Here is a 13331-nt window from a genome sequence, read left to right on the forward strand (position 1 = left end):
ATAGATGCCATCATACATCATCTACTTCCCATACGAAAGAAGCATGTTTTTCTAACATAGAGTTTTATAGCAAGAACCACATGATTTTTTGCTGTTTGTATGTTCCACATTATTTGCCTTAAGAAAAGTCTTCTGCTTCATCAATACCTTCGTTATCATTTTATCTATTTAACAGATAACTGAGCTTTTGGGATACATAGTAAAAAGTCCCAAATCCAGATATCTAATATCCAGACCACTAACACCTCCCACAAAAACTATTATTATTATTAATAGTATACAAAAATCCTCACTACAAAGTCTGGAAACAGAATATAATACTCAACAAAAGAAAGATGGTTTCCGTTTTTCCAATTTTTCTCCCGACACATTCATGCATGCCATTTTCAAGCACCTGCTACTTAGTGCAGGTAGCCACCTAGTGATTCGCACTGGCCAATAATACACAACAGATTTATAGACCTAATTACACTTTCAGCTCTTGAGTTATTGTGGCAAGTTAACTTTTTTCTATTTGGTCTAAAGAGAAGCCTCAATGTTGTCATATCTACCCGTCACTTTAATAGATTTAAATTGATGATCTAAAACCCAGAAATTTCTGAAACTCAGAACAACTGAAGTCCAATGATAACAGATCTCCAATTTTTCATTGTAATATCACACATACTTTATTTCATATTTTTAGAATTAGAAAATATGGAAGAATGGTAACTGTTTAAGAAAGCCTGGTCTCATAAATCAAAGCTCATGATGTGACATTTATTTTAACTAACAATTACAAGTTTATTTTCCCCTTTGCCTTTATGCCTTGTTTCGTCACATACTTGTTCAAGATCAGAGGTTTATGCAGATTTTACGGACAAGTGGTGTAGTTTAAAGCGTGGAAAATAATCCTAACTGCATGACCTGCAGAGACATTTGCTGCTGCTATGGCCATCAACTTTGCTGTAACTCAGAAGCGACTGTTAAATTAAGAATATTAATCAGCCATTAGGCCAAACTGGCAAGTGTGACTGAGTAGTAGAAAATAATACTTGGGTCACACAGTGTACTCTAAATTATTTATAGGCATCAAGTAGGAGCATTAGTATCATAGCCAGTTAATATTTTGCATATTACATTCTGTAGGTGAAGTTGAGGAGACTTAGATTTATGTTTGTTTCATTTCAATTTGACTCATAAATACTGGGGAAAATAAAGATAAGATTTTACATCCTTGTGTGTTTGTTGCTTCCACCATCAGCGTAAGCTAATAGTAATTATTGGCCATCACAGTTACGGTAAAATTTCAGGGTGAGTACCTGGTACACATTCTTAGTTAGCCAGAAATATCACTCAAATTGCTATAGTGTTAAAAACGAATACTATAATTACAGTCTGAAATTTAAAAAAAAATAATAATAATAATAAAAAAGAATGAAAATATTTAGGTAACACAGAGTGTATATTCTGCATAAAAAACACTATCATGAAATCATCACACCACTTATGACACATGGAAACTTGTAAAAGGACATAATCTACATAAAACATTGACATTACTAGCCAAAAAGCTTTATTCTGACTTAAATTAATAATAGTTATGTGCCAGCCAAAAGCCCAGGCAGGCAAGAGAACACAAATTTTGCACAGGTTTGTAGATTTGGTATTAAATTAATTTTTGATACACACATCTTAGGTGAGAACAGACACCAAATGTACAAACACATTATCTCATGTTCAATAAGTAATTTACATTAATTTTAAAAAATGGAACTTAAATTATAAAAAGGAAGAAGCTTCAATAATGCAAATATGAGATATGACAATTAAATAACAAGAATGTGCATGCCCTTGACCTTGATGCTTCCAGTGTAAGTGGAGCCATATTGCGTCTGTACCTTGTTTCGTTGTTTGCTAATCCTTGCTTAAGTTGAATGTTGTTTTGTTAGACTGCCACAATCATGATAAGCTTACAAACTGAACAGTGTATTAATCTCAAATTCCTTATGAAGTTAAAAAAAAAAAAAAAAAACCAACTGAATATTTTCAGTTGTTGACAGAAGTGTTTGTTATAATTGCATGTTGCACTCTCAAGTTTTTTAATGTCACAAATGACTTTCGGAAGGTTGGAAGGAGTTGGAAAATGCTGAATATTCTGGTCAACCTGTAACATCCAGATTTGATGAAAGCATTGAAACAGATTAATGAAATTGTACAGAAAGACAAACGTTTGAGTATTTGAGCGAAAGCAGTGAGAATGAACATTAACAGAGATAAGAAAATTTTCACATGAAAATTTGCAAGTCTGCACAAAATGGTACAAAAAATTCTTAAACATGAGCAACAGGAGAATAGGAAAAAAAAAAAAAAAAAACATTGCTCTGACATGACATGATTCACAGCAGAGCCTGAACTAGCAGAAAAGCCATGAAATGCGACAAAATGTGGAATTCCCAGTACGACCGAAAACAAAGCAATAATCCATGCATCAGAAGACTTCCCTCTTCACTAAGGTGCAGAAAAATCTTGAATGAGAAAGTTAAAAATTAAAGTCATGTTCATCTTTATTTTTTTTTTTTTTTTCATCATTAAGGGTGTCATCATGTCCAAGAGGCTTACGCCTATTCAAGCTGAACTCAAAAATTCAGCATTTTCATCCATGTGTTAGTTTTAAAAAAAAAACGTAATTTTATTTTTGCATCCTTTTACCCACTGCTATTTTTTATAAGTTATTTAAATTTCATGAACATCCACATGTTTATTTTGAGAAATCACTATTTTTTTTAATTTTTCCTTAATTTTTGAAAAACCATGTATGTACAGTTATAATAATAGACTCCCACTTTAATAATACAACTAGAATAATTAATTAAGCATACATATTAACATAAAATAACAGCACTAGCATTTAATTGCAATTTGCTTAAATAACAGCAGTTCACAAAGTACCTATAAAAAGTTTAAAGCCAATATATACAACTTTAATGATGAGCTAAAGCTTATAAATATATTGATTTTACCTGTTATGTCCTTCTAATTTCTGCAAAGCCTGTCCATTAGCCTAAGAAAAGTGTCTCATTTCAGCATTAAGCAAATATGCTTTTAAAAAATGAAAGTATTAAAATACAACTAAGTACATATTTTTTATTAATTAAAATCCACAATCCCATATTTGATTTACCCTTCTTACTTTAAAAATATGTACATAATCAAAGTGAAAAACCTATACAAAAATGACAGAACTGCTAAGAAGGCAGCAGTAAATAACAAAGCATCGGTTACAAAAAAAAATGTCTCTAGTTCTGTTCCCAAGTTATCTTCTAAAAAGTATTATTAGACATAAATGTGACAAAACAGAGATGATTTTTAAAATGTCTGGGGAAGGGAGAAAATTTAGTTCATCTGACATATTTATTTTATAGCATCATATTGTGATAAATCTCAAAATGTTTGTTTGCAATAAATTATCAAAAATCAAAGCAATCCTTCTTATAATCTTTTTATCTGACTATTAGGAAATCTCAGAAATATTTACACTGACAGTTTAGTAAGGCCAAATCTGAATATTTTACTACTAATCCAATTTATCAAAGAAAAATTGCAATGCCTTTAAATAGTATTAGAAAGTACAGCACTGAAACAGAACAAGACATTAACAAATGACAAATATTATAGTAAATTTTCAGTAAAAATTACAATATAATCATATAAAGTCAGTTTTACTTCATCTATTAATATAAATAAAATAGAATGATTAAAAGAAATTGAATGCATATTTTGCATATATCATACAGGTTTTTTAAAAAATATATATATTACTGAATAACAAGTTTATTTTGCAGCATTCAAGAAGCTCATAGAAAAGTTTGAGATCTTTATTGAACAGATTCTTCTAATACTTCTGATAAATCAGCTTCCTAATGATATAATGATAACTTTATGTTATTCTAACCCAATATAATTTCATAATTTGCCCAATAAATGTGATAGATTGAAAAAGATTCATTACTCCAGCACTTGCTTGCAGTGCAACTTTTGTTCATTCATAACAGTAATTTATTTTACTAAATTTATTACACTACTTCCTGCAATTATTTGCCCATATAGCTTGAAATAACTTCATTAGTAATAATGGCTGAATCAGAAACCACAGACTAAATTCCAAATGCCAGAGTTTAATATGAAAGCATTACATAATAAAGATAAAATTTTGAGATGTAGATCATTACTTCTTAAAAGGCATTAGAATAAACTGCAATGTGAATTAATACTGAAATTTTATTTCACCTGCAATGACTGCCACATAATAATGCAATGACTGCCATATAGAAACAAAGATATAATTTAAGCAATGGTTTCCCTAGAAACAATTTATTACTCTATATCAACAATTCTCAACCATTTGAATAACGCATAAAATCTAAACAAAAATAGAAAGAAACCTTAGTACCACCATTACATTTTACAGTGATTATTTTTCAATAGTTTAGAAATCACAGCAAATTCTATCAAGTTTCTCTTTTTGTTTCTTTGCATAGCATCTATTTTGCTCTTGCGTACCACTGGTTGAGAGTCACTGTTCTATATTACTTGAAGGTTATGGTCATAATTTATACAGCTGTTGCAAACTGTACTGAACTAAGTATGCTGTAGAATATGCTGTAGTGTCACTCTACAACAGGTTTATTTCAGTTTGCTTTCCTGGCTTTTACTGAGATAGCCCAGGTTTGATTTCCAACATGGGAACCAGATTTTATACTATTGAAAAGTTCATTGACATAGAATATCTTAATAAAATACTGAAAACAGTTTATTTTAAAAATGAACTTTCCCTCACATAGTGAAAATAACAAATTCAACATTCTTAAAATATCTTTCAAAGAACTGAATGAACAGTGACATCACTTACATAACTGCAGTGCCAAACCACAGCAGACTTAGTTCAGATCAGTTTACACCACAGCAAAATTAGTTCACATCAGTTCATCCCACAACAAAACATGGAAAAAATACCTGTCTAGTAAATGATGCTTTCAATGAGATTGCTATCAGAAACCAGTCGCAGACACTTAGCTGACAAGTTAGCCGACAAGACATTTAGCCAACAAGGACACTTAACTGACAGGGACACTTAGCCAACAGGACATTTAGCCAAAAGGACACTTCGCCGACAGGACATTTAACCGATACGGACACTTAGCCGGCAGGACATTTAGCCGACACGGACACTTAGCAGACAAGACACTTAGCCCACAAGCACAGTTAGCCGACACGGACAGACAGCCAACACGGACAGTTAGCCGACAGGGCATTTAGCAGACAGGACATTTGGGCAACACAGAGAGTTAGCTGTCAGGACATTTGGCTACGGGATACTTAACTGTCAGCACGTTTAGTAAACAGGACACTAAGCCGACAGTGACGTTTAGCTGACACGTACCCAATAATTATTCAAACTTACTATCAATTACAAAATTTCTCGACTTCTCCATAAGTTCAATATTTAAGTTATTTTTTCACAATCGGTAAAATTCATTTTTCGATTCTTAAAGATATGTTCTTTTAATTATTGTCTTAATTTAGCACTGTTTGATATTTATCGTGCCGTTTGGTGTATATTGGCCAAATTGAAAAAGCGCTGAAATTTATCATCAGGGAATATGAATTAAATTTCGAAAGGAAGAAAAAAGAATTTCTTTAGCTAAGTGCGGCGGTCACTTAATTACAGTTTAATATGATCTTCAAAAATTATCCATCAAGTTTCTTCATTTAATCAACTGGGCTCTTTTGAACACTTTCACATCATTCATAATTTTTCTTGTTTACTTAATGATATTAATTTTCCAATCTCACTCCTCCAAGTGCTTTCAAATTTCTAATACCTTTACGTTTCATTACGATTTTACTCATCACATCATGTTACATTCTTTCCCAGGTTTTGTACACATTTCTGCACAAGGAAATTAAGTACTTTTAAGGACTTTTAAGGAGCATTAATGAAAAAAATTAAGGACCTATGTGCAAATGGGAACTGAATAAATTCAATTAAAAATATATCTATGCCTGAACGTCAGTAGGATGCATTATTATTAAACGTAACTTAATTAACATAATCATTAATATTTTGACAATAAAATTAATTTTATGAAATTTATCAAGTAGCATTAAATATTTTACACTCATAATAACTGGACATATCTGAAAGAAGATAAGTGACATTTTAGTTACGTTTTACTAACAGTTAGCTTTTTTTTTTTTTTTTTTTTTTTTTTTTTTTATGTCTCATTTTGTCACATACTTGCTCAGTCTAGAGGTTTAGTAAATAGTAAGTAGATTTTTATGTCAAGCAGCATAGGTTAAAATGAGCATTAAAATCATAATCAGTATGATTCATAACAAAAGACTGGCTGTTGTCACTGCTCCTGCTTAACTATAGAGAGACCTGCAGATCAGAACAAACCTGAAAGGCCTGATGTAGGCACAGTTAGCAGGTTTTGAAAGTTAGCTGACCTCTGTCTGATGCTGCTAGTGTTGTAGCTTTGTGTAGAGTTTCAGAGGTTGTAACTCAGTTAATATACTTTAAGATTCTATTAAGCCACTAAAGCATTAGTGGTGATAAGTTGTTTTGCATTAAGTCTCACTAGATGCAAAGAATAAGTTTCACATGAATTTTTATATTTTTGTGTTTTACCTTGTGACCACGGTAAAGGTTTAACACGTAATTTACATAATAATAACTGTACTTATCTTTGAAGAATAATTTTCTTTCTCTTTACATATTTAGTTTCTTTTTTCAACACGTTTTCCTTTCCCATTACTTTTAGTAATACGAACATTCAGAAGAAATATGAAATACATTGGTAAAGTCTGGTCACAGAGCTGGTGTGGCATAATTTTTAGAATTTAGGGACACACTGAGCAACAAAATCTAGAAATGGCGAAACTTTTAGAATTTAGAGCAGGCATTGGAAGCAGAATTTAGAAAGGCACCAGGCAGCAGAATTTAGGATCCACAGAGACGGCATCAGATGACAAAATGCCTAGCGCCAGCTCTGTGTATGATACATTAAAATATATTAGATGAATCTTTTGAATTGTCAGCTTTCAATTTCTTTATTAATAAAAAAAAATTATTTCTATAATGCCTGTCCATATGATAAGATTAGAAGTAATTTTGATATTTTCAATGCTTGTATCTAGTGAAAAGTAGAGAAAATAAAGGTAAGATAAAAATGCTACGAAAGCTATTATAGAATCAGAAGTAAAACATTCAACTATTATATTTCCATTGTTCTTCAAAATGTAAGAAACTGCATGTTACTACCATGGAGACATTTTTCATTTCATCACATTTTTCTGGAATCTTTTAGAATCATAGGTCTATAAATTTGCCTTAAAACATTTCTAAACTTTCCAAGCTTCAATGTCTAAAATCTTAAAGAAAAATTACCCCTGCCAATTCTGTAACACCAAAAAGCCAGAAATGTTTTTTTAAAAAAATCGGAGGAAAAAAGTGTGAAATTAATTTTATAGAGAAAACTGATGCATTTTCTGAGAATTCTGATCATTCTGAGAAATGGGAAAAATTCTTATCGTGAAAAAATTAAAAGGACATTTTTAATTAATTACATAGCTATTTTGCTTTTGCTAAAAAATGTTTTGTAAACTGTGCTAAATAGCATTATTCCTTGCTTAATTTCATATTCAAAAAATTGTATAATATGTAGCCAAAATTGAACTTTATAATATGACAGTGAAAAATAAAAATGCTTTATTTTAATGTTATTTCCTAAATATAATTCCAATATTTACCATTATTTTAATGAAATTTATCAACGTTAGAATGTTCTAAAAAAACGTCAAAAAATTCCCAGATCTCGGAATTAAAAATTGTCTATAGAAACCGATTTTAAAATCGCCAAAATGTTGATAATTGCCAAATTTAGAATCGTTTAATAAAAATTTAATAAATCAAATTAAATAAATTTAATAAATCACATCTCCAAAAGCAGAAAGTTGTTTGAGAGCTCTTCATTACAAAAAATGAAATAATTTTGAAATTTATGTTTCACTTCTTGCTCAGAAACCCGAGTATCCCACCATTACTTATATTAGAAATAGGAACAAATTATAACTCATGAACCCGTTCAAAAATTAGCCATATTCGTCAGTGAATCGCCAAAAATATTCCTGCAAAACGCTAATTCACACCCAAAATGGCAGTCTTAAAAACAGACAGAAATTTCAGCTGATTAAAATTAAGGACCTTCGGCCAATTTTGGCCAAAATTAAGGACTTTTAAGGACCAAAAATTGATTCCAAACACTTAAGGACTGTTAAGGACCGTACGAACCCTGTTTCCCTTACAAAATCGTTTGGCTCCTTCCACTAATAAAATTTCCTTTCCCTGTCATGAAACATCTGAATAATCCAATAAAAATAATTGTTATTCTTGAATTATACTTTTTTATAGAAACATAGGTGAGGGTTAGTTTAGCAAATATACTTTATTTTGTTATTAAAAATGATTAAAAAAAGAGAATTGTTAAGACAAGCAAAGGTATAAATTATTTGTGACCTCTATCATTTGCAGTTGATGCCACTATTCTTGACAGAAATTGTGTAACCTTTTATTGACCACGCCTCTTACTTAAAATACATACTTAGGTTAATGTTTACAGCACTAAATTGGGGCATAATGTTTAATTTAGAAGTAAAGTATTCTTTAAGGTTTTGTTTTATTCATAACTGAAGCTGCAGAAGGAAAGGGCCAGAAACCAAGTCTGCGGCCACCTAACAGAAGTAGGTTTGATTTTTGTAATTACAGCAAAGCCAAAGGGCCATCTGACCAAAAGGAGGGATGCCATCCTGGAGGACTTTCGAATGAAAACTGGCTTGTATACATGTTACACATGGGGAAAACCACGAAAACACCCACGCAGGCTGTCTGTTCGCGGGATTCGAAATTCAGACCGAACTGCCAGGGTTCATGACTTTAAAGCTCGGCCTCTGTTGAGCCTAACAGAAATAGAGTGACCATTTTACTTTATAAAGAGTCTCTTCCAATGAAAATTGCCTTTTTAGGCTAGAACTTTATAAATGCATTCAGAAAAACGGGCACCAAAAATTTTCCCATTACCAAGTAGCTAAACCGAAAATGAGAAAGAGAAGGAGTGAAAGAGGGGTGGGAAATAAAATTAACAAAAATGAAATGAAAATTTATACATTTTTAACAGGTATTGCAAAAAGTTATATTTTATAAGAACAACATGAATATAAAATTTTATATTGAAAATTACACATCGCGACTTTCAAAACAAAGTACATAATATTATGCATTCACTTAACTCATCTAGTTAAATTCAGCATCGATAGATGGCACCACATTACGGTGACTTTTCAGGATGTGACACTTTGCTCTGTCTACTTAGTTTGTGGCCCCTCCTTCTGTAGCTTCAGTTATGAATAAAACAAAACCTTAAAGAATATTTTACTTCTAAATTAAACATTATGCACCAATTTAGTGCTGTAAACATTAACCTAAGTAAGTATTTTAAGCGAGAGGCGTGGTCAATAAAATCTTACAGAATTTTTATCTCAAGAATGATGGCATGAACAGCAAATTATCGAGGTCACAAAAAATTTATACTCTTGCTTGTCTTAAAAATTCTCTTTTTTTAATTATTTTTCATAATAAAATAAAGTACATTTGCTAAATTAACCCTCACCGGTGTTCCTATAAAAAGTATAATTCAAGAATAACAATAATTTTTATTGGATTATTCAGATTTTTCATGACAGGGAAAGGAAATTTCATTAGTGGGAGAAGCCAAACGCTTTTGTAAGGGAAAGAATGTAACATGATAAGATGAGTGAAAGAGTAATGAAACGTAAAGGTATTAGAAATTTGAAAGCATTTGGAAGAGCGAGATTGGCAAATTCATGTCATTAAGTAAACAAGAAAAATTATTAATGATGTGAAGGTGTTCAAAAGAACCCAGTTGATTAAATGAAGAAGCTTTACGGATAATTTTTTAAGATCATATTAAAATGTAATTAAGTGACCACCGTACTTAGCAAAATAAACATTCTTTTTTCCTTTTGAAATTTAATTCATATTCCCTGACGATAAATTTCAACGCTTTTTCAATTTGGCCAATATACACCAAACAGCACGATACATATCAAACAATGCTAAATTACAGAAGAATTAAACGCACATATGAGACCTTTAAGAATCGAAAAATGAATTTTACTGATAGAAGAAAAAAAATAACTTAAATATTGAACTTATGGGTAAGTCGTGAAATTTTGTAATTGATAGCAAGTTTAAATTATTATTGGGTATGTGTCAGCTAAATGTCACGGTCGGCTTAGTGTCCTGTTGACTAAATGTCTTGACGGTTAAGTGTCCTAAATCTTGACAGCTAAATGTCCTGACATTAACTCTTTGTGTCGGCTAAATGCCCCGTCGGCTTTGTGTTCTTGTCGGCTAACTGTCCATGTCGACTAAGTGTACTGTCAGCTAACTGTCCGTGTCGGTTAAATGGCCTATCGGCTAAGTGTCCTTGTCGGCTAAATGTCCTTGTCAGCTAAATTACCTATCGGCAAAGTGTCCGTGTTGGCTAAATGTCCTGTTGGTTAATTGTCCCATCGGCTAAGTGTCACGGACCCATCAAAAACTGATTCATATGCAGCTTAGTTATTGTACATTGCAAAGCCAAACAAATAAGTAAATAAATAGATACTAATGCGACTAGCCTATTCCATGGTAAAGCTACAAACAAAACTAGTGCAGCTAGTCCATTCTGAATTGCATCAAGGTCAAAGTATGACTATTACTACAACTACTCTTACCTATAAAATGGCTACACCTTTCAACTTCTAATAGAATGAAAAATATTTGAATCAAGTTATTTTTCCTAAACAGTTTTAAATAAATATATTATTTTAAATATCACAGTTTTGTTATTGTTGTTGTTGTTGTTGTTTCTGCTTAATGTAAATAGTATGAAATTTCAGAAATTGTTAAGAAGATTGCTCTTTTCTTACATTTGCATTTACTACAGCATTCACTATTAGACTACTGGATAATTTTTACAGCAATTCTTGCAACACAGTAAACCATCTTGGAATTCTGATCATCACATTACTTAGAAAGCAGTGGGAGCTTAATCTTGTGTGCAGTCACTTATGTGCTTTGACAGTGATGAGTAAGTGACAATGACATGGAAATGCCAGTTATGGAATGAAGGATCATCAAGTTTTTATGCGAGCTCTTAAATTTTGACCATACTTCACTGAATGCAGAAATGAGTGTCTCTTAAAATGAAATGCGTTGCCACATCCCTATTAGTTGAAATTTAATACCACTCTTCCTTAATCAAGCAAAGTATATCACCACAGTAGTACAAACGTGAATACACATCCAACCAAACACTATACTTGAATACTGGATAAACAGTTAAATAGCTTTAAGAATGCTGGGAAAGACGTACTACAGTAAAAGAGAGATTACTTCATAAAGGTATCTTTTGGAGTTAAGAAACCACTTTGCTTCTACATTATTTCCATTAGTCAGAAGTAATATTTAAACACTTTTAATATGAATGCACTAATTTTAAACTGCAATGTCATTTTCTATAAATAATAGAGAAATAAGAATAATAATTAAAAACAGGTAAAAGAAAAGTAATATATATATATATATATATATTTACCGGGTTCCATAAAATAATGCATCTATCTCCACCTCTAGAGTAAAAAAAAAAAAAAACATACTTTTGAAAATAACACAAACATAATAAATTTTTACAACATATTACATAAGACTTTAAATTTATCACAGTTGAATGAAAATGTCTACTATATAAATTTCATATTCACAGAACATATAGTTTTTAATTTCAGAAATTTTAATAAACTTACGTTGATGCTAACAGTGTTCCATCATGTGAAAAACGACAAGACATAACATTTCCAGAATGTCCTTCTAATTTCATAAGAAGAGTTATATTTTTAATTGAAACAGTTTTGATACACCAGAGCTTCACAAGATCATCATTACCACAAGTCGAAATAATATAATTTGCATTAATAAATCCACCTTCAGCTAAATGAAAAAAATGTGTGACAATTATAGGCATTGAATGTTTTACACTGATCAATAAACAGATTAATAGTAATAATAAGTCACAAGACATTTTGAAATGACTTATTTTTAGTCAAATGAATGTTTTGCTAGCCATGATGATATGATAACAAACACATAAATAAATCAAAACATTTACCACATTAACATGCAAATTTTATTCACACAGTAAATGTTGAGCTAGATTTGTTTTACTTTCTGTTTAGGCAACTTGTAAATACAGAAAAGCATCTATGGATGAAAAAGACACAAAGCAGAGAAGCAGGTAAGTAAACACACTTCTTAATATTACAGGACCATCAAAGAATTGCAAATTTCCTTGAGAAACACCACAAAGAAATCCTTCTGGATTCCTTCATTTTTTAAATTTAATTAATTTTAAATTTTTTAATGTTTAAATTTAAGGAACTTTAAAAGAAAGAGATTTGCGTTCAACTCTGTGTGTTGTGAAATTTGTAAAAAAATATAGTTATCATTAAGTACAAGGTGTCTGAAATGAAGCTATCATGCTACCAGGTTAGAACCATCATTTACTTCTGGTTCTGTTGCAAAATGTCACCAAATCATGTGTATAGCTTTAGGTACTAATGTTGTATCATATGATACTGTTAAGGTTTGGTACCGAAAGTTCAAAAAGAAGGACTGACATTCAAGAAGCAGAGCGCTCTAGCCAGCCTACTGATGTTAATGAGGCCTGCCTGCGAGAGCTTGTGGAAAATCAGTATGCAACCACATGAGAGCTTGCTAAGAAGTTAGACACTAGTGCCATGTCCATTAGTCATGCTCTAGACATTAGTGCCATGTCCATTAGTCACGCTCTAGACATTAGTGCCATGTCCATTAGTCACGCTCTAGACATTAGTGCCACGTCCATTAGTTACACTTTGCATCACATAAACTTGACATACAAGTTCAATTGCTGGGTGCTGCATGAGCTGACACAAGCAGATAAGGGCATAAATGTTCAGGACTGCACTAATCTGTTTGAATATCAACGTAAGGACAAACTTCTGGATCAGATTATTCCCTGTGATGAAAAGTGGATTTACTTCAACAACACAGGCCAAAAAGTGGTCTGTACCCAGTGAGCCTAAAAAAAAACAGTAGAAAACAACAAAAAAAAAAAAAAAAAAAAAAAACCTTTTTACAAAACACAGAAATGAAGCAAGTTGAACACTGATTGTTTATTAAATAGAAA

At 31.4% G+C, this 13331-nt stretch overlaps 1 protein-coding gene across 1 annotated transcript in view; it reads right to left on the reverse strand.

The window, feature by feature from the left end:
• The window catches only part of LOC118189002 (WD repeat, SAM and U-box domain-containing protein 1-like), a 39013-nt gene that overhangs the window by 9687 nt on the left and 15995 nt on the right, over positions 1 to 13331 (reverse strand). Inside the window, exons 5-7 of the mRNA XM_035359532.2 lie at positions 11911 to 12094; positions 11703 to 11736; positions 3003 to 3043 (exon numbers count right to left, since the gene is read on the reverse strand). Of these exons, the coding sequence (XP_035215423.1) occupies positions 3003 to 3043; positions 11703 to 11736; positions 11911 to 12094 (259 nt within the window). The remainder of the gene's footprint in view (positions 1 to 3002; positions 3044 to 11702; positions 11737 to 11910; positions 12095 to 13331) is intronic.

This window comes from Stegodyphus dumicola, chromosome X1 (genome assembly GCF_044657685.1).
Source record: "Stegodyphus dumicola isolate Sdum_Otavi_A_Nest chromosome X1, ASM4465768v1".
Classification (NCBI taxonomy): domain Eukaryota; kingdom Metazoa; phylum Arthropoda; class Arachnida; order Araneae; family Eresidae; genus Stegodyphus; species Stegodyphus dumicola.